Below are 24,660 nucleotides of genomic sequence, written 5' to 3' on the forward strand. Positions count from 1 at the left end.
TAGCTCAAGCTTCCCAGCAACTGGCCCATCGAATAACTTCCCCAGGGGAAGGGGGAAACCTAAATACTGCAACTGGAGGGAACCCATTTCCCACTAGATCCCAGCTAACCTGGGGCCCAACTGATCTCTGCTGGCCTGAGAGTGCAGCCACTCTCGCTCCTGCTGGTGGCCACTCTAACAATTTTTCCTAAAACACTTAACGAACTATAGGAAAAACAAGTACGCACATGCACAGATCCTGGGCACTGTCATTTATTTATGTAGGGTTCCCCCCCTCCTTCTTCAAACTCAGTAATAAAAATGCCCAGCTGTCTCTATCCTTTACTGGAGCTCAATATAACAGAACACTAATAAGATGCGTGGCACATTCCTGACTTGTTTGCTGAAAGGTGGATGTCTGTACAACAGTTTGGAACTACATTGAAAAATGGTTTGACATAATTAAAAGTCCAAATAATGAAAAAAATAATCTGCAAATGTGCGCAAACGTTCTCTTTCCTGGACAAAAGAGATCAGTCCAATCTAGCAATAATAATAGTAACAAACAAACAATCTTGTTGTACTGTCCTTTACCAATACAGGGTGATAAACCCCAGAATTTTAATTTCATTAACACAGCCATTGTGTGGCTCAGACTACCTGCAGAAGTTCAGCAGCTCTTGGAATGGAAAGTCAGCAGGACCTCGGGTCTCCTGTGAAACTAGAAGGGAAGCTTCCAGGCTAGCATCAGTGAGGCCGTTTTGGTACTTGCTCTTCAGACAGTGCAGTGCACCAAATGCCCTCTCACACAGCACAGTAGTTGAAAACAGGGACAAGAAAAGCAGAGCAATTTTAGCTAGAGGCCTGTAGGCATCCTCAGACAGGTACACTTTGAGCCAGAATTGCTGCACTGTAACACCGGGCTGACTGAAGTATGTTTTCAGCTTTGCATTATTACGCATGTGCACCATGAGATACGGGAGATTCCTTAAATCCAAAGAGGCAAAGGAAGCTAATCTGTCTTGCAAGACCGTTAGTTTGTCTGCAGCCAAAACCCTGAACCAGAATTGCTGAATGGGTCCGTCACAAAAGTGTACTGACGGAAAAAGTGTCCCTCGCTGAAACAATTTTCAAGATCTTCCGAGAGGATACGCAGGTATTTGGTTACAGCTGAGCCGACCCTGCGCTGCACGCGCTCATCCTGACAGCTGAGAAACCCACTAAGCTCAGAAAAAACAGAAAAGTCCCATTTCTCTTGTAGTTGCTGGATGATGTCAGCGATGGTCATTCAGAATGTATGAACTACTTCAACACGGTCAAATATTGTTAGCTGAGGTATCTGGAGCTCCAGGTTCAAGGACGCAAGCTTCGGTAAAAACTCCTTCAAAAAGAGCAAACAACCATGTACTTCTGGATCTTGTAGCTTTTGGGACAGTTCCGGTGAAACTGTGTTCAAAACATCAATGAGCTCCCCCCCCGGAGCTCAAAACAGCCACTGTACATTGTCATTAAAACTAAGCCAGTGGACCAGGTTGTTATTCAGCAGCACCTTGCGTGTCTCAGAGCCCGTGTCACACAAAGTCGTGAATCTCTCTTTATTGACACCGCTGGTGTTCACGGCACGGATGCACTTTTTCACTATAGATTCGACCTCATCCATACTTTCCATTGAAGCCTTGCTGGCAAGTACTTCTTGGTGGACAAACCAGCGAAACAGAAAAAGTGTCTGAGGGCAGCTTTCTTGGAAGCAATTCAACACCTCTGCTTGGGCACCTTGCCTGGCCACTGCCCCATCAGCTGTCAAGCCGCACAGATTGTCAAAGCTAACCCGGCATTCTCGCCTGAACACACCGAAAAACGTGTTTGCCAGTTGGCCTATCAGTGAGGGTCACCTGACATAAAACGCCTTCAGTAAAACAGTGAGAAGAGTCAAAAAAGCGAACGCACACGATTATCTGAGGATTCTTCATGACATCAAGGCTCTCAACCAAGCACAGGCTGCAGAAAGGGCTCGCTGCGACTTTATCGGCTATTTCGTTTTGTAGAAAGTTCGCTAGATCTCTTGTGCTCCTCTGCAACGTGTCATTGCTCAGTGGTAGCTCTCTGAAAAGCGTATTTTCTGGTTGAACAGCCAGAACAATTTTCTTCACGAGTTCTCCGTCTTGGAGAGATTTCCTTGCTTGCCCCAAAAGCAGTGCCGCTTTAATAGTAGCTACCCAGATCTGATCCGCTTTCCTCAGGAAATCTCTGGGCAGTCGCTGTTGTCTTTCGAGCTCGGTTTTTGCATCATGTAACAGCTTGCGCCTCTGAAACTCACCATGGTAATTCTGTTCAACTTCCTCTGCATGCGTCTTATAGTGACGCTGCATTGCGTACATTTTAATCTGACGAATTTCCTTCTTACAAACAGCACACACAGCAACTTGCTCAGAAATGAAATGAGATGGCTTGAGAAACACAAGAAACCGTGTTTCCCACTGCTCCTGAAATTTTCGATTTTCTTCCTTCCATGTTCTGCTTTTCTTAGCAACAGGGAGCTCCTCCAGGACCATTTCTATATCACATGCAGGGGCATCTTCTGGCACTGGTTGTTTGAAAACCTTTCTGATATCCATTTCCATTTGTAACTCTTTCGCCATCTGCCACGAACAATCTTAACCTACCCAAACACCACGCAGTGATCTTGCCGAGGATGCTGGCCAATAGCCACTTACGGAGCTACAGTAGTGCGAGATGTAAACATAGTTATTAGCCAATCAATATGCTCTGTGACTTGAAAGAAAGCCACCCCTGCGTAGTTCAGTTCTCCCTGCACTGTACTGTAATATTTAGAAGGGCATCAGTGCACATTATGATTCATGACATTCACAAGACAACTTTAATACTTAACATCTCAGCGATTGTTGGGGCTCTTTGGAGGCTGTCATGGCTGCAAAAAAATCCACTGGTGGCCACATTTGAGAAATGGTGTTTTAGAGGATCCTTTCACAAGGAGCCATCGTCTCAGGGTTATTACTCCATCAGACAGACTCAATCCACAGCTCTACGAGTACTCTAAAGAATATCACCCCACCCTTTGCTTTGGGATCTCCACGCTCCTGTGAGCGGCCTAGGAGTGTCTGAAATTTCTATAACCTCACTCCGAAGTGGGAGCAGAGCAAGGCCTCAAACCATCTCAGGTCTGCTCTTGCAAGCTCTACAGGAATGAGCAGGGTCACAAGGCAGACCCAGCCATGCTGGAAGGCTTGCGGGAAAGCACTTGGCCTGTCAAGCACACAATAGATCCTCTTATTCAAGGAAAACAGCACCATTTAACAATAGAAACAGATGCTGTGGCAAGCGGCATCAGCCAGCCAGACGCTCACAAGCTGATATATTTATTCATATGGACTTTGCCACAGATCAGTGCATGCGTAACTAAGGCTGCAGTCTCGTGATTCCTACTTCTAATGATCAACAGCATTTATGCTGCATCATCTGAACCCCAAAGACCCTCTCACGGGTGTGATTTTTATACAGAGATGACCTGCAGCACTAACACGCAGCAGCTATTTTCCATCAGCAATACAACAGTCTGTGGGAAGAATGAGTTCACTGACATTACAGGCTTAGTTACATTGCGCCATCCCAGAATTCCCCACGGTGGAACCTGGCCAGCACACTGGGGTCAACACACACTCCCGAGACAAGTGCCAGAATGGGACCAGTTACTGTATTATAAGCGGTCAAAGCCTCAGATCCACATTTCACACGCAGCAAAGCATCATTCTGGGGCACTGCTCAAAACCAACTCGGGAGTTCTGACTGAGCCCATACCATTCTGCTCATCAAGCTCCAAGGGTTTCTGTTTGTTTTTTTTTCAAGCCAATGGCTTTGGGACACTCTGATTTCTCTGGAGCAGGGCTGGGGTGTGGAGAGGAACAGACATTTCAGCCCAGAACTGGTCTGGTTTTTAGCTTACCTACTAATTCCACTTTCCATAGCATGAACACTTCCATGTGACTAGGCAGAGACAGGGAAGCCACAAGCTGCAGGCAGGAAGAAAAGATATGGTAACACCGGAAATGCAGCTTTAGAAATGGAAATGTATTAAATGTGAATGTGGAACACAAAAATAACCAGCACAAGATCCATCCTGTGACTCCTAACACAATAATCCAGAATGAAAGGGGAACGTGAGACCAAGGGAGGGCTTACAACAGATTTTGCTATGTTCATGCATCATGGCTTTTCACGTTACTTATGCTCACAGATGCTTAATGGCTGGGGAAGAAAGCGGGAAGCCAGCTTAAGAGCTTGTCATGCATGTTTCAGGCAGCGGTAGTTAACAATGGACAACAGGTCAAATCTCGACCGCTGGACACTCTTGAACAGACTCCAAAATCTTTGTCTTTACTGGTGGTGGTGGTGTGTCGTTGTTGGTGGGATTGTTTGGTTGTTTATTGCTTTCCTCTGGAGCCTAGACCTTGACAAAAAATAATTAGCTACCCCTGTTGTAGGCTTTGGGTGGTTCTGCCTTGATGCGATTCAGCCTGTCTGAAATTTTAACAACCTCACTCTGAAAAGGGGTCGAGTGAGGCCTCTAACCATCTCAGGGCTGCTCTCGCAAGCGCTACAGGAATGTCCAGGGTCACCACAGACCCAGCCATGCTGGAAGGCTTGCTCACCTGGGGAAGGCAAAGGAACTGGGGAAGACTCATATTGGGAGGTTATATTTCTTTGATGCAATTCAAACACACAGAAATCTTTACCTTTCTAGCTCCGCAGCATCGTGCACTCCGCAGGCCCAGCTCCTCCAACCACAGACCGGAGATCTTTTCTACAGGCAGGAAAATGACAAGATGAAAAAAATAAATAAAAACAAAGAGTCATATTAGTTAGCGGAAGACGATGGAGAATCTACTTAACCAGGCAGGTCAGTCATAGGATGCTTCTGAGATATTTATGCCCTTGTCGTCTCAAGTGTTTTTCAAGCCACACGTGCATCACTCACTCCTAAGGCAGGCAGCCACCCTAAAGCGAGCAACACTATGGAGCAGGCAAGGGTGGAATCAGAGCAGCCCCAGCCTGTTCCCAAGAGAGGGTTAGTTCTGTGGCACTGTCTGAAGGAGGCACACAGTAACCTGCACAGAGAGCAGCTCATCTGCCTGGAGAGTAGGAGTGGAACCTACTCTGCTGGGATCTGCACCCTGACAGCTGAAGCTGGATGCTTAGAACATGATCCCACCCCTTGAGGACATGCCAAGTGGTCAAAGCCTCAGCTCCCCATTTTACATGCAGCAAAGCATCATTCTGGGGCACTGCTCAAAACCAACTCAGGAGTTCTGACCGAGCCGATACCATTCTGGGATTTCTTTTGGACATCTCCTACCCAGCCACAGTCCAACCCAGCTATGCTTAACTCGTAAGATGCGGAGATCAGACTTGGGCAGCCTGGCCAAAGAGAACGTGCTGAACACAAATACCAGCACCAAATACAACGGCTGGATTTTAGGCCCACTCCTTGCATGCCCTTGCCGTTTTCTGGCAGGTATCAACATGCAAGGCTCTGTTTTGTTCAGGGGAGTATAGCTCCCCCAGATGGCTCCATCGCTGCTCATCAGGCTCCAAGGTTTTGTTTAGGTTCTTTTAAAGCGGGTGTTGCTTTGGGACACTCTGATTTCTCTGGAGCAGGGCTGGGATGCGGAGAGGAACACACATTTCAGCCCAGAACTGGTCTGGTTTTTAGCTTACCTACTAATTCCACTTTCCATAGCATGAACACTTCCATGTGACCAGCGCAGAGACAGGGAAGTCACAAGCTGCAGGCAGGAAGACAAGATATGGTAACACCGGAAATGCAGCTTTAGAAATGGAAATGTATTAAATGTGAACGTGGAACAAAAAAACAACCAGCGCAAGGTCCATCCTGTGACTCCTAACACAATAATCCAGAATGAAAGGGGAATGTGAGACCAAAGGAGAGCTTAGAACAGATTTTGCTATGTTCACGCATCATGGCTTTTCATACTACTTATGCTCACAGATTCTTAATGGCTGGGGAAGAAAGCGGAAAGCCAAGCTAAGGGCCTATCATGCATGTTTCAGGCAGAGGTAGTCAACAGGTGGACAACAGGCCAAATCTCGACCGCTGGCCACTCTTGAACAGACCCCAAAATCTTTGTCTTTACTGGTGTTGGTGTGTCGTTGTTGGTGGGATTGTTTGGTTGTTTATTGCTCTCCTCTGGAGTCTAGACCTTGACCAAGAAATTTGGACCTTGACAAAAAATAATTAGCTACCCCTGTTGTAGGCTTTGGGTGGTTCTGCCTTGATGCGATTCAGCCTGTCTGAAATTTTAACAACCTCACTCTGAAAAGGGGTCGAGTGAGGCCTCTAACCATCTCAGGGCTGCTCTCGCAAGCGCTACAGGAATGTCCAGGGTCACCACAGACCCAGCCATGCTGGAAGGCTTGCTCACCTGGGGAAGGCAAAGGAACCGGGGAAGACTCATATTGGGAGGTTATATTTCTTTGATGCAATTCAAACACACAGAAATCTTTACCTTTCTAGCTCCGCAGCATCGTGCACTCCGCAGGCCCAGCTCCTCCAACCACAGACCGGAGATCTTTTCTACAGGCAGGAAAATGACAAGAGGAAAAAAAATAAAATAAAAACAAAGAGTCATATTAGTTAGCGGAAGACGATGGAGAATCTACTTAACCAGGCAGGTCAGTCATAGGATGCTTCTGAGATATTTATGCCCTTGTCGTCTCAAGTGTTTTTCAAGCCACACGTGCATCACTCACTCCTAAGGCAGGCAGCCACCCTAAAGCGAGCAACACTATGGAGCAGGCAAGGGTGGAATCAGAGCAGCCCCGGCCTGTTCCCAAGAGAGGGTTAGTTCTGTGGCACTGTCTGAAGGAGGCACACAGTAACCTGCACAGAGAGCAGCTCATCTGCCTGGAGAGTAGGGAGTGGAACCCACTCTGCTGGGATCTGCACCCTGACAGCTGAAGCTGGATGCTTAAAACATGATCCCACCCCTTGAGGACATGCCAAGTGGTCAAAGCCTCAGCTCCCCATTTTACATGCAGCAAAGCATCATTCTGGGGCACTGCTCAAAACCAACTCAGGAGTTCTGACTGAGCCGATACCATTCTGGGGCTTCTTTTGGACATCTCCTACCCAGCCACAGTCCAACCCAGCTATGCTTAACTCGTAAGATGCGGAGATCAGACTTGGGCAGCCTGGCCAAAGAAAACGTGCTGAACACAAATACCAGCACCAAACACAACGGCTAGATTTTAGGTCCACTCCTTGCATGGCCTTGCCCTGTTTTCTGACAGGTATCAACATGCAAGGCTCTGTTTTGTTCAGGGGAGTATAGTTCCCCCGGATGGCTCCATCTCTGCTCATCAAGCTCCAAGGGTTTGTTTAGGTTCTTTTAAAGCGGGTGTTGGCTTTGGGACACTCTGGTTTCTCCAAGGCAGGTCTGGGAGTGGGGGTTAGGCAAGAAGATCAGACATTTCAGCCCAGAATTAGTCTGGTTTTTAGCTTACCTACCAGTTCCACTTTCCATAGCATGAGCCCTTCCATGTGACCAGCACAGAGACAGGGAAGCCACAAGTTGCAGGCAGGAAGACAAGATATGGTAACACTGGAAAAGCAACTTTAGAAATGTATGATTTGTTATTGTGGAGCAAAAAATTACAAGTGCAAGATCTGTCCTACAGATCCTAACACAATGATCCAGAATGAAAGGGGGGGCAGAAGACTAAAGGAGGGCGTAGAACAGGTTTTGCTATGGAATGATGGGAATCATTAAGAAAAGGACAGGACAAAAAATATCATATTGCTTCTATATAAATCAATGGCAGGCCTAGATCCTGAATACTGTGCGCAGACGTGGTCGCCTCATCTCAAAAAAGAAATATTGGACTCAGAAAAGGGCAACAAAAATGATTAGGGGTATGGAATGGCTGCCAAATGAGGAAAGATTAATAAGACTGGGACTTTTCATCTTGGAAAAAAGGGGGATATGATAGAGATCTATAAAATCATGACTGGTGTGGAGAAAGTTAATAAGGAAGTGTTATTTATGCCTTCTGATAACACAAGAACTAGCAGCCACCGAATGAAATGAATAGGCAGCAGGTTTAAAACACACAAAAGGAAATATTTCTTCACACAATGCACAGTCAACCGGTGGAACTCTTGGCCAGAAGATGTAGTGAAGGATAAGACTATTACAGGGTTCAGAAAAGTATCAGAGGGGTAGCCGTGTTAGTCAGTATCAATAAAAAAAGAAGGAGTCCGGTGGCACCTTAAAGACTAACAGATTTATTTGGGCACAAGGTTTTGTGGGTAAACAAACCTACTTCTTCAGATGCATGGAGTGACAATTACAGACCCAGGCATAAATATACCTGCACATGAAGAAAAGGGAGTTACCTTACAAGCAGAGAACCAGTGCTGACAAGGCCAATTCAGTCAGGGTGGATGCGGTATCGTGGATCTGACTCAATTGGCCTCCTCAACACTGGTTCTCTACCTGTAAGTAAACTCCCTTCTCTGACCTAAGAATGACCATCTTTATGTAATAAACATTGTTCATGCCTCACTGCTTTTCACACTTCTTATGCTCACGGATCACCAGGTGGGGCAGTCACTGGGAGGCCAGGTTAAGGGCTTGTCATGCATGTTTTAGGCTCTGTGTGGTTCTGCCTTGATGCGATTTGGCCTCCTGATTCAGCCTGTCTGAAATTTTACAACCTCACTCTGAAAAGGAGCAGAGTGAGGCCACAAACCATCTCAGGGCTGCTCTCGCAAGCGCTACAGGAATGTCCAGGGTCACCACAGACCCAGCCATGCTGGAAGGCTTGCTCACCTGGGGAAGGCAAAGGAATTGGGGAAGACTCATATGGGAGGTTAAATTTCTTTGGTGCAGTTCAAACACACAGAAATCTTTACCTTTCTAGCTCCGCAGCATCACGCACTCCTCAGGCCCAGCCCCTCCAACTGCAGACTAGAGATCCTTTCTACAGGCAGGAAAATGACAAATGAAAAAAAAATAAAAACAAAAGAGTCAGATTAGTTAGGGGAAGACGATGGAGAATCTACTTAACCAGGCAGGTCAGTCATAGGATGCTTCTGAGATATTTATGCCCTTGTCGTCTCAAAGTGTTTTACAAGCCACACGTGCATCACTCACTCCTAAGGCAGGCAGCACCCTAAAGAGAGCGACACTATGGAGCAGGCAAGGGTGGAATCAGAGCAGCCCCAGCCTGTTCCCAAGAGAGGGTTAGTTCTGTGGCACTGTCTGAAGGAGGCACACAGTAACCCGCACAGAGAGCAGCTCATCTGCCTGGAGAGTAGGAAGTGGAACCTACTCTGCTGGGACCTGCACCCTGACAGCTGAAGCCGGATGCTTAGAACATGATCCCACCCCTTGAGGACATGCCAAGTGGTCAAAGCCTCAGCTCCTCATTTTACATGCAGCAAAGCATCATTCTGGGGCACTGCTCAAAACCAACTCAGGAGTTCTGACCGAGCCGATACCATTCTGGGATTTCTTTTGGACATCTCCTACCCAGCCACAGTCCAACCCAGCTATGCTTAACTCGTAAGATGCAGAGATCAGACTTGGGCAGCCTGGCCAAAGAGAACGTGCTGAACACAAATACCAGCACCAAATACAACGGCTGGATTTTAGGCCCACTCCTTGCATGCCCTTGCCGTTTTCTGGCAGGTATCAACATGCAAGGCTCTGTTTTGTTCAGGGGAGTATAGCTCCCCCAGATGGCTCCATCGCTGCTCATCAAGCTCCAAGGTTTTGTTTAGGTTCTTTTAAAGCGGGTGTTGCTTTGGGACACTCTGATTTCTCTGGAGCAGGGCTGGGATGCGGAGAGGAACACACATTTCAGCCCAGAACTGGTCTGGTTTTTAGCTTACCTACTAATTCCACTTTCCATAGCATGAACACTTCCATATGACCAGCGCAGAGACAGGGAAGTCACAAGCTGCAGGCAGGAAGACAAGATATGGTAACACCGGAAATGCAGCTTTAGAAATGGAAATGTATTAAATGTGAACGTGGAACAAAAAAACAACCAGCGCAAGGTCCATCCTGTGACTCCTAACACAATAATCCAGAATGAAAGGGGAATGTGAGACCAAAGGAGAGCTTAGAACAGATTTTGCTATGTTCACGCATCATGGCTTTTCATACTACTTATGCTCACAGATTCTTAATGGCTGGGGAAGAAAGCGGAAAGCCAAGCTAAGGGCCTATCATGCATGTTTCAGGCAGAGGTAGTCAACAGGTGGACAACAGGCCAAATCTCGACCGCTGGCCACTCTTGAACAGACCCCAAAATCTTTGTCTTTACTGGTGTTGGTGTGTCGTTGTTGGTGGGATTGTTTGGTTGTTTATTGCTCTCCTCTGGAGTCTAGACCTTGACCAAGAAATTTGGACCTTGACAAAAAATAATTAGCTACCCCTGTTGTAGGCTTTGGGTGGTTCTGCCTTGATGCGATTCAGCCTGTCTGAAATTTTAACAACCTCACTCTGAAAAGGGGTCGAGTGAGGCCTCTAACCATCTCAGGGCTGCTCTCGCAAGCGCTACAGGAATGTCCAGGGTCACCACAGACCCAGCCATGCTGGAAGGCTTGCTCACCTGGGGAAGGCAAAGGAACCGGGGAAGACTCATATTGGGAGGTTATATTTCTTTGATGCAATTCAAACACACAGAAATCTTTACCTTTCTAGCTCCGCAGCATCGTGCACTCCGCAGGCCCAGCTCCTCCAACCACAGACCGGAGATCTTTTCTACAGGCAGGAAAATGACAAGAGGAAAAAAAATAAAATAAAAACAAAGAGTCATATTAGTTAGCGGAAGACGATGGAGAATCTACTTAACCAGGCAGGTCAGTCATAGGATGCTTCTGAGATATTTATGCCCTTGTCGTCTCAAGTGTTTTTCAAGCCACACGTGCATCACTCACTCCTAAGGCAGGCAGCCACCCTAAAGCGAGCAACACTATGGAGCAGGCAAGGGTGGAATCAGAGCAGCCCCGGCCTGTTCCCAAGAGAGGGTTAGTTCTGTGGCACTGTCTGAAGGAGGCACACAGTAACCTGCACAGAGAGCAGCTCATCTGCCTGGAGAGTAGGGAGTGGAACCCACTCTGCTGGGATCTGCACCCTGACAGCTGAAGCTGGATGCTTAAAACATGATCCCACCCCTTGAGGACATGCCAAGTGGTCAAAGCCTCAGCTCCCCATTTTACATGCAGCAAAGCATCATTCTGGGGCACTGCTCAAAACCAACTCAGGAGTTCTGACTGAGCCGATACCATTCTGGGGCTTCTTTTGGACATCTCCTACCCAGCCACAGTCCAACCCAGCTATGCTTAACTCGTAAGATGCGGAGATCAGACTTGGGCAGCCTGGCCAAAGAGAACGTGCTGAACACAAATACCAGCACCAAACACAACGGCTAGATTTTAGGTCCACTCCTTGCATGGCCTTGCCCTGTTTTCTGACAGGTATCAACATGCAAGGCTCTGTTTTGTTCAGGGGAGTATAGTTCCCCCGGATGGCTCCATCTCTGCTCATCAAGCTCCAAGGGTTTGTTTAGGTTCTTTTAAAGCGGGTGTTGGCTTTGGGACACTCTGGTTTCTCCAAGGCAGGTCTGGGAGTGGGGGTTAGGCAAGAAGATCAGACATTTCAGCCCAGAATTAGTCTGGTTTTTAGCTTACCTACCAGTTCCACTTTCCATAGCATGAGCCCTTCCATGTGACCAGCACAGAGACAGGGAAGCCACAAGTTGCAGGCAGGAAGACAAGATATGGTAACACTGGAAAAGCAACTTTAGAAATGTATGATTTGTTATTGTGGAGCAAAAAATTACAAGTGCAAGATCTGTCCTACAGATCCTAACACAATGATCCAGAATGAAAGGGGGGGCAGAAGACTAAAGGAGGGCGTAGAACAGGTTTTGCTATGGAATGATGGGAATCATTAAGAAAAGGACAGGACAAAAAATATCATATTGCTTCTATATAAATCAATGGCAGGCCTAGATCCTGAATACTGTGCGCAGACGTGGTCGCCTCATCTCAAAAAAGAAATATTGGACTCAGAAAAGGGCAACAAAAATGATTAGGGGTATGGAATGGCTGCCAAATGAGGAAAGATTAATAAGACTGGGACTTTTCATCTTGGAAAAAAGGGGGATATGATAGAGATCTATAAAATCATGACTGGTGTGGAGAAAGTTAATAAGGAAGTGTTATTTATGCCTTCTGATAACACAAGAACTAGCAGCCACCGAATGAAATGAATAGGCAGCAGGTTTAAAACACACAAAAGGAAATATTTCTTCACACAATGCACAGTCAACCGGTGGAACTCTTGGCCAGAAGATGTAGTGAAGGATAAGACTATTACAGGGTTCAGAAAAGTATCAGAGGGGTAGCCGTGTTAGTCAGTATCAATAAAAAAAGAAGGAGTCCGGTGGCACCTTAAAGACTAACAGATTTATTTGGGCACGAGGTTTTGTGGGTAAACAAACCTACTTCTTCAGATGCATGGAGTGACAATTACAGACCCAGGCATAAATATACCTGCACATGAAGAAAAGGGAGTTACCTTACAAGCAGAGAACCAGTGCTGACAAGGCCAATTCAGTCAGGGTGGATGCGGTATCGTGGATCTGACTCAATTGGCCTCCTCAACACTGGTTCTCTACCTGTAAGTAAACTCCCTTCTCTGACCTAAGAATGACCATCTTTATGTAATAAACATTGTTCATGCCTCACTGCTTTTCACACTTCTTATGCTCACGGATCACCAGGTGTGGCAGTCACTGGGAGGCCAGGTTAAGGGCTTGTCATGCATGTTTTAGGCTCTGTGTGGTTCTGCCTTGATGCGATTTGGCCTCCTGATTCAGCCTGTCTGAAATTTTACAACCTCACTCTGAAAAGGAGCAGAGTGAGGCCACAAACCATCTCAGGGCTGCTCTCGCAAGCGCTACAGGAATGTCCAGGGTCACCACAGACCCAGCCATGCTGGAAGGCTTGCTCACCTGGGGAAGGCAAAGGAATTGGGGAAGACTCATATGGGAGGTTAAATTTCTTTGGTGCAGTTCAAACACACAGAAATCTTTACCTTTCTAGCTCCGCAGCATCACGCACTCCTCAGGCCCAGCCCCTCCAACTGCAGACTAGAGATCCTTTCTACAGGCAGGAAAATGACAAATGAAAAAAAAATAAAAACAAAAGAGTCAGATTAGTTAGGGGAAGACGATGGAGAATCTACTTAACCAGGCAGGTCAGTCATAGGATGCTTCTGAGATATTTATGCCCTTGTCGTCTCAAAGTGTTTTACAAGCCACACGTGCATCACTCACTCCTAAGGCAGGCAGCACCCTAAAGAGAGCGACACTATGGAGCAGGCAAGGGTGGAATCAGAGCAGCCCCAGCCTGTTCCCAAGAGAGGGTTAGTTCTGTGGCACTGTCTGAAGGAGGCACACAGTAACCCGCACAGAGAGCAGCTCATCTGCCTGGAGAGTAGGAAGTGGAACCTACTCTGCTGGGACCTGCACCCTGACAGCTGAAGCCGGATGCTTAGAACATGATCCCACCCCTTGAGGACATGCCAAGTGGTCAAAGCCTCAGCTCCTCATTTTACATGCAGCAAAGAATCATTCTGGGGCACTGCTCAAAACCAACTCAGGAGTTCTGACCGAGCCGATACCATTCTGGGATTTCTTTTGGACATCTCCTACCCAGCCACAGTCCAACCCAGCTATGCTTAACTCGTAAGATGCAGAGATCAGACTTGGGCAGCCTGGCCAAAGAGAACGTGCTGAACACAAATACCAGCACCAAATACAACGGCTGGATTTTAGGCCCACTCCTTGCATGCCCTTGCCGTTTTCTGGCAGGTATCAACATGCAAGGCTCTGTTTTGTTCAGGGGAGTATAGCTCCCCCAGATGGCTCCATCGCTGCTCATCAAGCTCCAAGGTTTTGTTTAGGTTCTTTTAAAGCGGGTGTTGCTTTGGGACACTCTGATTTCTCTGGAGCAGGGCTGGGATGCGGAGAGGAACACACATTTCAGCCCAGAACTGGTCTGGTTTTTAGCTTACCTACTAATTCCACTTTCCATAGCATGAACACTTCCATGTGACCAGCGCAGAGACAGGGAAGTCACAAGCTGCAGGCAGGAAGACAAGATATGGTAACACCGGAAATGCAGCTTTAGAAATGGAAATGTATTAAATGTGAACGTGGAACAAAAAAACAACCAGCGCAAGGTCCATCCTGTGACTCCTAACACAATAATCCAGAATGAAAGGGGAATGTGAGACCAAAGGAGAGCTTAGAACAGATTTTGCTATGTTCACGCATCATGGCTTTTCATACTACTTATGCTCACAGATTCTTAATGGCTGGGGAAGAAAGCGGAAAGCCAAGCTAAGGGCCTATCATGCATGTTTCAGGCAGAGGTAGTCAACAGGTGGACAACAGGCCAAATCTCGACCGCTGGCCACTCTTGAACAGACCCCAAAATCTTTGTCTTTACTGGTGTTGGTGTGTCGTTGTTGGTGGGATTGTTTGGTTGTTTATTGCTCTCCTCTGGAGTCTAGACCTTGACCAAGAAATTTGGACCTTGACAAAAAATAATTAGCTACCCCTGTTGTAGGCTTTGGGTGGTTCTGCCTTGATGCGATTCAGCCTGTCTGAAATTTTAACAACCTCACTCTGAAAAGGGGTCGAGTGAGGCCTCTAACCATCTCAGGGCTGCTCTCGCAAGCGCTACAGGAATGTCCAGGGTCACCACAGACCCAGCCATGCTGGAAGGCTTGCTCACCTGGGGAAGGCAAAGGAACTGGGGAAGACTCATATTGGGAGGTTATATTTCTTTGATGCAATTCAAACACACAGAAATCTTTACCTTTCTAGCTCCGCAGCATCGTGCACTCCGCAGGCCCAGCTCCTCCAACCACAGACCGGAGATCTTTTCTACAGGCAGGAAAATGACAAGAGGAAAAAAAATAAAATAAAAACAAAGAGTCATATTAGTTAGCGGAAGACGATGGAGAATCTACTTAACCAGGCAGGTCAGTCATAGGATGCTTCTGAGATATTTATGCCCTTGTCGTCTCAAGTGTTTTTCAAGCCACACGTGCATCACTCACTCCTAAGGCAGGCAGCCACCCTAAAGCGAGCAACACTATGGAGCAGGCAAGGGTGGAATCAGAGCAGCCCCAGCCTGTTCCAAAGAGAGGGTTAGTTCTGTGGCACTGTCTGAAGGAGGCACACAGTAACCCGCACAGAGAGCAGCTGATCTGCCTGGAGAGTAGGGAGTGGAACCCACTCTGCTGGGATCTGCACCCTGAGAGATGAAGCCGGATGCTCTGACCAGGATCCCCCCCAGGCTGGGAGATGCCCTTGAGTCAGCCTATCCCTTAGACATACAGCAGCAAACAGGGCGTGCGGCCCATACAGCACACTGGCCACGCTGCTCACGGCAAGGCACCGATCCCAGCTACCCGCTGCCCTAGATCCCCCCGTGGGTCCGTCACCAGCCCCGTGCCCGGAGCCCCTGGCGCGGCAAGGCCCGTGCTGCACAGCCCGGCGCGTGCCCATCGGGAAGGGAGGGTCAGACCCCGCGGAGAGGGGCGCACTGCCACGCCAGGCGGGCCCTCTCCAGCTGCAGCACACGTGCAGCCGCCTCTCTGAGACTACAGCTCCCGACATGCATCGCTCCCCCAACGGCAGTGGCGGCTGGGCTCAGCAGGGAACGCTGGCTCCTGGGACTTGTAGTCCCCTCATGGCCGATGGCCGTGGGAAGGCACCGACTCTTCTCTCACTCCACGTGGGGCTGAACCCCGGGCACAGCCCCCGACTCCCGCCCCCAACACAGCGGGCGGCTCCCCGCCTGCTACCCGCACAGGGCTCCCAGGGCAGCCCAGGCCCCGGATGGAGGCGGATTAGAGACTCACCGGCGCCCCTGCAGCCACTACTCGCAACCTCGCCCTGCCATGTCTTCTGCGCCTGCGCACTAAGCGCCCGGCGCGTGCCTCGCGTATCAGCGCGTCCCTCCCCCAACTCCGCCCCCCACTTCCCTTGCGGGGCGATGGTGTCACCTAGCGGCGGGGAGGAGGCAGGGCTCGGGAGAGGGGCGGGTTACCCTCTTTCCCAAAGGCTGGGGCTGGTGTCGCTGCTCGCCTAAACTCTGCCTGCCCCCGCGCCACAGTCCTTCTCTCCCCCCTCAGCTGGCATCGCTGGCCCCCAACACGTTCCCCCGCAGTCTGCTGTTTGGACACTTCTTGCAACTGATCAAGTTGGCAAGAGGAAATGGGACAAATGCCCAGTTTTGCCAAAAAAGTCGGGACAGGGATTAAAAAAAGGGACGGTCTCACTCTCCCCCGCTCTCCCCTCCAGCTACTACTGTGTCCCAGCCCAAACGGGACGTCTGGTCACCCTACACAAAATTGGCCCACAAGCACCACGCGTGACTGCATGTACACATGTGCCGTCTAATCACCTATTGTGCATATTTATTCCACCTACGTGGTCACCTATGGTACCGTGCGTGTGCCAAACACACACAATGACCCGAAGAAGAGCTCTGTGGAAGCTCAAAAGCTTCTCTCTCTTACCAACAGAAGTTGGTCCGATGAAAGATGTTACCTCACTCACCTTAGCTCTCTAATATCTTGGGACCAACATGGCTACCACACTGCATAAAACACACACAATGCGGGTACAAAAGCATCAACATACTCTGCAACTTGCACACCTGTCATATGCAAATTCAGACTGCACGCTCATACATATGCCATGTGGACCTGGCATGTACACACATGCTGCATACAGGGTAGTCGGTAGACTGGTAAACTTGTGATTGCTGCTAGAGCAAGTTATCCTGATTTCACACTGCACTGGGCAAATGACAGTTTTTCTTGTTTACCTTAGGACATCTGCATTGGTTCAGCTCCACTGGTAGCAGGCACCTCATGGCTGGAATGAGGGCAACTCCTCTCTATAGAAAAGGCCAGTCAGTATAATAAGCCACACATGAGCACACACTCCACACATTGCAGAGAGCCAGTTAACTCTCCCTAGTTATAATCCTAGTTGTCTTAATGTGCAAACACACAGAGTGGTAAAGTTAGGCACCTGATCTGTGCAACTTTTTACAGGTTCATGGCCAAAGTCTATAGGGTGGTTTGGGTTAAGAAAGAAGTAGAAGTATGGTTTGGGGCCTAAATTGGCCTAAGCCTAGAGGGGTATGTGAAATTGGAGTTGCTAGCATAAGAAAAGTTCAAGCTAAATTGGAGACAGAGTGTTATGGGAAAGTCAGAGTTATCAAAGCCATGACCCAGGGATATGTTACCATTTTGTTTTGGTTATAACTGGGTTAAGCAAGGTTTTTAATCAGTATTATTGAGGACTGTGTATGTTTTTTAATATATCTCTATTGCTAGTATGGGAAGGACACTGGTGTAAAGGTTAATTTAAATAATGTGTAATGTAAAGAGCCAATAAGAAGGTGGCAGAAAAATAATGATGGAAAAGGGCAGTTTAATATTAATTAGTATTAGAATATAAAAGGAGTAGTTTTGCTAAACTGCAGGAGAGCTCCAATGAACATGCAAAGGCTATTGTTAGGTTCCTGGATTATACAGCTGTACATCATTCTGTTGTCAGTGGACTGATCACCCATTGATACACCATTTCATCTTTGAGTGTATGATCATAGTACTGTGTAAGTGGTGATTGCATGCTTGCTTAATTAATCATTTTTCTTTTTAATAAACTTTGGTTGTATCATTCAAAGTGTCACCTAGTGGTCTTCTATTAAATAAATGTTCTGTAACCAAACTAAAAGCTCAAACCTGAAAACTGATAGGCTTTATTACACTCTTATCTTTATCAACTTCATCCAACATTTCAATATGCAGGTTACAAGAGATCTACAAAACACCTAAGCTAGCAAGCAGCTACAAAGTTGTTTTTTGTGCCTTATACAGTATTGCCAAAAGTAAGTGAACAAAAATCATGAAATCGGTTTACAAATCATGAGATTGGCTTAAAAATCATGTTTTTTTTAAATGAGGTGTCTGTTTTTTTGAGCTTTCAGGGTTCATAGTGGCAAGCTTTTATCTGCTCGACTTTTAAAAAGAAAATCTGAAATTCTCCAATAATCACATGCCACCAAATATCACAAGACTCGTGATCAAAGTGTGTGAATTGGCAACAGTTCCTATGTGGCTTTGGCTTGGACAGTTGCTGGGCCATGCAACCCATCACATTTACTGAAGGCAAAGGGCAGTACTGTTGCAAACTACTTACCCGGGGTCACAGGGCGGCTGGCCCTGTAAGGGGAGCTGGGCATAGCCTCACCTGTGAGGGACAAACTGCCTCTCATCTAAGAGTGAGCTTGGCGAGAGAGCAGGTGATTCTAAATGCCAGCAAGTGGCTAAGTTGGTTGCAGGGAAGGCCCCTGTAGGAGACCCTGGGGCTTGTGTGGGGGTATGACAGCTGGAGCAGGGCAACTCAGGCAAGCAGCCAGTAGAGTAGCTGTCTGTAGGGAGCTGGGATCCTTGGGGCAGGGGTGGAAGAGGGTAACTGATGTGCTAGTGTTAGGGACTCTAACCCCGACGGCAAAGTTCGTTGTCTGACCGCAAGAGAGACAGGCAACACCAGCAAGGTTCGATCAAAAGCTCTTTATTGACAAGTGCACGCATCAATAGAGAGCAGCTCGTCTCCAGAGAGAACCAGCCCCCTCTTTACATCTTAGTATAAGCCTATATAGACAGTTCCATCGCATCATAAATTATTCACTGGAGCAACCCACCCCCTTTTTCTAACAACTAGAAACTAGACACCTTTAGTATACATGCATGCCTAAAGTTAGAAATGTAGGGGAGTTAAAAACAAACAAAGAACAAAACCAGGGAGTGAAAACAAGGAGGCTGGGAAACTAGGGCTCTTATCAGTTCTTCGAAGGAGCTGCCCGAACACAGCACATTTTGTACTATGCCAGGAATGCAGCTTCTCTTTTATCTCACTTTTTCCCAGCGCTTGTGAGACATGCTGCTGCTTCTCAGTGTTTTCCACTCAGGGATTACCCACAAACCCCTGTTAGCCTGACTTTGGTCAGGTTGGCATACCTGGTTTTGTCTGCTATATCTTTATTCAGGCCTAACACTAGTTTTCCATGGCAGGTATAAAGCTGCTGTGCTGATCCAAGGGCCTGGTTCAGACTCTGGGTGTGGCGTTGCTCTGGGCTAGGCCAGTGACCCACAGGTCACCGCACCAGCCCGGAGTTGAGCCTGCTTCCCTCACCCCTGTGGCTTTTCCCAGCTCCCTGGATTCTGCCTGGCCAGGCTGGGGGGCTGCACTCAGGGGGTCCATGGCTGGCACTGGTGCAGCAGCCAGGGGGTGGCTGGGTGGGAGTCAGGGGAGAAGGGCCCAGCCCCCAGCTGGGTAGCAGGGGGTGTGTGAAGGGCAATGCTGGGCATGGACGGGGCGGGGCAGGGGCCCACGTGTGGGGGTGGGGTGACAGTCACAAGAGCCTCCACTGCACGGTGTGGGAGTGAGGAACTAGCGCATGCGCAACTCTATCCACTCCCTCTCCCTCTACCTCCACCCCCCCCCTCGACGCTCCGCACATGCGCCGTCCCTTTTCCTTTCTTGGAGGACTGACGTCAGCCCTCCGGGCGCGGGGGGTGGGGAGCGCCGGCCCCGCGCTGAGCACGCCGGGAAGCCGACGCCCAAGATGGCGGCAGGATTGAAAAGTTGTTGCCGCGGCTGCTGCTGCTGAGTCCGCGGCGGGAGCGCGCGCGGCTGGCGGGGCGCGCGCCGGCCATGGGGGCCCGGTGAGGGGGCGCTCGGCCGCGGGGATGCCCCCGGGGGGCCGGGGCCGCAGGAGGCAGCAGGAGCCCGGGGCAGCCGCCGCCCCCCCCCGCCTGAGACATGGAGGAGGAGGGCAAGAAGGGCAAGAAGGTGAGAGCGGGGCCGGGCCGGGTCCCTGCACCCTGGGGACGGGACCCCCAAGCTGCGCTGACGCTGATCCCACCCCCGGGGTGCTGGACTCGCCCTGGCCCCGCCGCCCCCTCCATGCTGGGGGGCGCTGACACTGCTGCCCTCCCCCTAAGCTGTGGTCTCCCCCCCCCCCCCCGGGGGCTCCGACGCGGCCACCCTCTGCCGCCTGGCTGCTGTATTCCTTCCTCCCCAGCCCTTCCCCACGCCGGGGCTGCTGAACCCTGGCGCTTCCCTCCGTATTGCCGGTCTGCTAACCCTCCCCGGACGCTGCCCAGCATTATCCCGAGGCTGCTGTATCTCCTCTCTGGCCAGCTTGAGTCTGTTCCTCCTCCCCAGTACGGCGTTGGTAAACTCTTCCCCTCCCCATCGCTGCCCCTGAGGCAGCAGGGACTGGGGCCTCTGTAGGGTGCACTTCCTTTCTGTCCTTCTCCCCCCTCCCATGAGACTTACTGTCTCCAGGCAGACCCTCTGTTTTTCAACAGCATGAAGCCTATTTCTTGCTGCCCTCGTATGCCCCAGGCTGCTCTCAAACCTGATCTGTCCCTGGCCAGTCTTGCTCCACTGCTGCGCTCCAGCTGGGGCACCATGAATGACCCATGGGTGGGGATGAGTGACCTAATGCCCCCCAAATCTGTTCTTGCAAAATGGAAAGAGCTAAAAATCTTCCTTTAAATGAGCCTTGCTTGTGGGAGTCTGTCTCCCAGGTGAATGGGACTTGGACAGATCTAGCATAACACAGCAAGTGGATACATAGCAAAATCACAGCTAAGAGCTGTTACAGGCCAGCGAAGGAAGCAGCCTGTGATGGACTAGGAGAATGCATGGGACCCTTACCTGTTTAGATTACAATACCTTATATGTGGCTGAAATGCTGTGTGAATGTTATACCTTTCTAATGGTGTGTGGGTTTTTTAATCTCTCCCCCATGAAGTGCCTTGTGCTCTTGAGACTGTTACTTCCCAAGAGTATGGTGCTAGCTAACACTTGCAGCTAATAACTTTCCTAACTGGGTTTAATGAAAGAGCTGCAAACTGTGCCACTATTCCTGCAAGTCTGTATGATTGAGTTAATGTGGTAGAGGTAGATTGACCTATTTATTGTAAATATCCAATCCAAAATGTTCATGGAAACCATGTCTGCTTGTAGAGGTGTTTGCCTTGTCTATGTAGTAGTTTTAGAAGGCTCTTTAGAATACAGCATTAGATTTGTACTATGGCTTCCATTTTTCACAGTCTTTCTAAATAAAATCTAGACTCAGACTTGCAGTTCAGTTTCAGAAAAGACATGTCTTCTTTCTTTGTGTGGCTATAGTGCTCGTGAAAGGTGCCAACTTGACAGCCCTGGAGCCTGCAGTCCTCTAGACCGAGTACAGCAGCAGTACAAGGCTCTCCACACTGCTTCACCAATGTCACCAAACACCTAGAGACCACATCTAAGGGTCAGAGGATAGCTTAGTCTTTGTGGCCTACTCGGTCTTCTGCCTCTTTGCTGAAACTGCCAACAAGACAACCAATTCATGCCAAGATGTCTTAGAACTGTATATTCCTACAAGAGCAATGTACTTCATCTGTGTTGTAACCTGTTACTGTAACTCATTTAATGATCAATACATAGTACAAGATTAATGATTCAACTCCCCATGCCTTTTAAAAAAGAAATGGAAAAAATTAAGGGTGTGACTCCCACAAAGGTAGGTTGGCTGTTTAAGTGGTGAACTTAAGCAAACCTATCTTAGCACTGACCTGGGATGGAAAGTCTTGGCTTTTGATGTTGTCAAATCCACCCAGTGTTTTGGGGTGTGATAGTAATTGATGATATACCTATCTCTTAGAACTGGAAGGGACCTTGAAAGGTCATTGAGTCCAGCCCCCTTCCTTCACTAGCAGGGCCAAGTACTGATTTTGCCCCAGATCTCCAGGTGGCCCCCTCAAGGATTGACCTCAGAACCCTGGGTTTAGCAGGCCAATGCTCAAACCACTGAGCTGTCCCTCTCCCTGGGGTGAAAGAGGGGATGGTGAAAGAGATCAAACAAAACTTTTACTTATATTTAGCGATGACACTTTTAGTACCTTTCCCAGAGCTGAAGAAGAGCTCTGCGTAAGTTGGAACACTTGTGTCTCGCCAATAGAAGTTGGTCCAATAAAAGGTATTGCCTCACCAATCTTGTCTCTTTAATACCAGCATACATGCTGTTCAGAGCAATAGTGAAGACTCTGTTGACTATGGCATCTAACTGACCAGGAAGAGGGAAACAATTACCCCTCAGGCTTGTGATGTCATAACATGTGGGAAAAGAAGTTATTTTTAGTCCAGTATTTTGGCTGTAGATACCTGCAGTAATCATTATTTCAGAAGGTGGCAGCAGAGTTTCCCAGTCAAATATGCAGATACTCTTCATTAGTGATCAGGGTGTTAACATGTTTAGAAACACTAACTTTTCCTGCTAGTCTGGAATTCTTTAGTCTTTCGAAACTCAAATCCAGTAATATTTCACTTTGTTCTGCACTGATAGGGCTTTTCATTCTGACCTAAAAGCTGTTTACTAACAAACCTCATGACATCCCTGTAAAATAGGAATACCTTTCAGATGGGGAACCTGAGAAACAGGTTCAGTGACTTGCCCAAGGTCCTACAGAAAGTTGAGTAGCAGAGCTGGAAACAAAATCCAAGCCCCGCTTCCTGTTCGTGTGCTCCTGTCACTAGATCACTTTCCTTTCATAGTATTCTATATGTAACATTAATGCTCAGAGGCTGATTATAAATTTTTTTGAGCTTGTTCCAAAAAAAAAAAAGCTGTCTAAAGCACAGTTATTTTGGGTACTTTAAGTGTGAGAACACATCAATCTGGTCACTTCTGCATTTGATAAAACCCTTCTGGTGAAGGGGGAGAGTGAGGAAAACCTTTTCAGAAAGAATCCAGGAAATGATCAGTGCTAGCACAAGCCTCTTAATGTTACAAGTGACCTGCTATCCTTCTAAATGGGGGTACCTGTAGTGTTGTCAGGAAATGCTCTGGAGCTGTATTCAGTATCTAACCCCCCAGCTAAGGGTTATAATTGCAAAACAAATAGTGTCAGTTAACTAAACTGCTGTTCCAGTCTGTAGGGTGTTTTACCCTATGACTGTATTGTACCCTTTTGAAGCTACATACTGTGTGCATTCCATTGCCTTCTAGCAGCTTTGCTAAGGCAAAGTAGCTGTTCAAGCCTAGATCCAGCAGTGAGTAGGATCTTAAGGACAGGAGAGGATGCAATATAAAATCTCATTACAGCATATGAAGCAGCTTTAAAATGCCATAGACTAGGGCCCATGTAAAGTTGAAATGGTACTAGATGCGTATTTGGTTGCTAAGAGGGCTTCCTTGACCAGTATAAACAGGCGTCTTACGACCTACTACACATCTAGTTGTTGCTGCCCCAGTTGGGGGCGGCTCGGTTGTTGCTTTTAGGTGAGCTGCTCACCACCCTTGGGCTGGTCTGCACATGGACTTATTCCTGATGAATGCAATGGATGGACACTCTTATTCCAGAAAAAAGTTTCTTCTTTCTGTTCTCTTCACCTGAAATGAAGGTGAGCACAGCAGAAAAAAAGCACTCCTGTTCTGGAATAAGTCTCCACACATGGAGTTCGTCAGGAATATATCCATCCATAGACCCGTCCTTAGTCTCTGGCTAGCAGTGTCAAACTCCACACCATTTATATAATATATATGGGCTTGGCTTTTCATAGAGTCCAAGATTGGAAGGGACCAGTGTGATTGTCTAGTCTGACCTCCTGTATAACACGGGCCATAGAACTTTCCCAAAATAATTCCTATAATTTGAGCCATGACTATTCTAAAGTCCAGAACCTAGATACAGCCACAATGGTACTGCAGCAGGGCCAAGTTCTTGCCACAAATCATAAGGCTGTGATTTCATTTTGAGTAATGTTTGAAGCAGTCTCAGCGGTTAGAGCATGGAGATTAGGCATTTCCTGTCACTATGGAATTAAACAATGACTTCTGGAGTATATTCATATGTGCCACTTGTTTCCCATGACTTGGGACAAGTCACAGCTTCTGAGCCTGTTTGGCTGGTGAAATGGGCATATTACTCCATCGTGTACTGTAAAATCCACAGCAGCGCTGAGCTAATGAAATCACTGATGGGGAGACTTTAGCTGTTAGGTGCAGCATTGTCCTTCCTGTGTTTTATTGTATAATGTGTATTAGAGAGAGGTGCAGGTTGGATTTTAAATTGTTTAAACTCAGAAATTGAGATAGAGCAAGGGTCATTACAATTTCTTATTGGGAGAATCCTATCTGAGTGAAAACAGGCTGTCTTGTTTCAATTGCATAATGTGTGCTTACATTGTAATCATATTCATGAAACAAATGGCACGCTCTCCGAAATGGAAAGTTTGAAATGTGATAGAAACATTAATGTTCCCAGTTTGACTGGCTAGGCCTCCAGCTTTTGTTCTTTCCTACTCTTTCAACTTACTTGCATTTTTTTCAACACTTATTTTAATTCTGAATATCGCCCATACCCATCCAAACATGATGGAGGCTGAGTTGATTGCATAAAAGTTTGAGTACTGTAGAGAGCTGACACTTGAATGCAACTGTCTTGTCTTCAGTGACTGTTCACAATCTTCCAC

General features: G+C 47.9%; 1 protein-coding gene, 7 non-coding genes and 1 pseudogene across 9 annotated transcripts in view; 1 reads left to right on the top strand and 8 right to left on the bottom strand.

Moving 5' to 3' along the window:
- Nucleotides 1–236: 236 nt before the first annotated feature.
- Nucleotides 237–15,378, bottom strand: LOC115645321 (annotated as a pseudogene).
- On the bottom strand, nucleotides 3,093–3,230 carry LOC115647318. Its single transcript, XR_003999274.1, has one exon. It is a non-coding gene; the product is annotated as a small nucleolar RNA SNORA9 (small nucleolar RNA).
- On the bottom strand, nucleotides 4,510–4,644 carry LOC115647322. Its single transcript, XR_003999278.1, has one exon. It is a non-coding gene; the product is annotated as a small nucleolar RNA SNORA9 (small nucleolar RNA).
- LOC115647323 lies at nucleotides 6,301–6,435 on the bottom strand. Its single transcript, XR_003999279.1, has one exon. It is a non-coding gene; the product is annotated as a small nucleolar RNA SNORA9 (small nucleolar RNA).
- Nucleotides 8,711–8,844, bottom strand: LOC115647319. The gene has a single exon (XR_003999275.1). It is a non-coding gene; the product is annotated as a small nucleolar RNA SNORA9 (small nucleolar RNA).
- LOC115647324 lies at nucleotides 10,499–10,633 on the bottom strand. Its single transcript, XR_003999280.1, has one exon. It is a non-coding gene; the product is annotated as a small nucleolar RNA SNORA9 (small nucleolar RNA).
- LOC115647320 lies at nucleotides 12,909–13,042 on the bottom strand. Its single transcript, XR_003999276.1, has one exon. It is a non-coding gene; the product is annotated as a small nucleolar RNA SNORA9 (small nucleolar RNA).
- Nucleotides 14,697–14,831, bottom strand: LOC115647325. The gene has a single exon (XR_003999281.1). It is a non-coding gene; the product is annotated as a small nucleolar RNA SNORA9 (small nucleolar RNA).
- Nucleotides 15,379–19,878: 4,500 nt separating the features above from the next.
- The window catches only part of CCM2 (CCM2 scaffold protein), an 84,630-nt gene continuing 79,848 nt past the window's right edge, over nucleotides 19,879–24,660 (top strand). For both annotated transcript variants that reach the window (XM_030549789.1, XM_030549790.1), the window contains exon 1: nucleotides 19,879–19,980. In XM_030549789.1, the coding sequence (XP_030405649.1) occupies nucleotides 19,951–19,980 (30 nt within the window). In that variant the 5' untranslated portion in view covers nucleotides 19,879–19,950. The remainder of the gene's footprint in view (nucleotides 19,981–24,660) is intronic.

This window comes from Gopherus evgoodei, chromosome 2 (genome assembly GCF_007399415.2).
Source record: "Gopherus evgoodei ecotype Sinaloan lineage chromosome 2, rGopEvg1_v1.p, whole genome shotgun sequence".
Lineage (NCBI taxonomy): Eukaryota > Metazoa > Chordata > Testudines > Testudinidae > Gopherus > Gopherus evgoodei.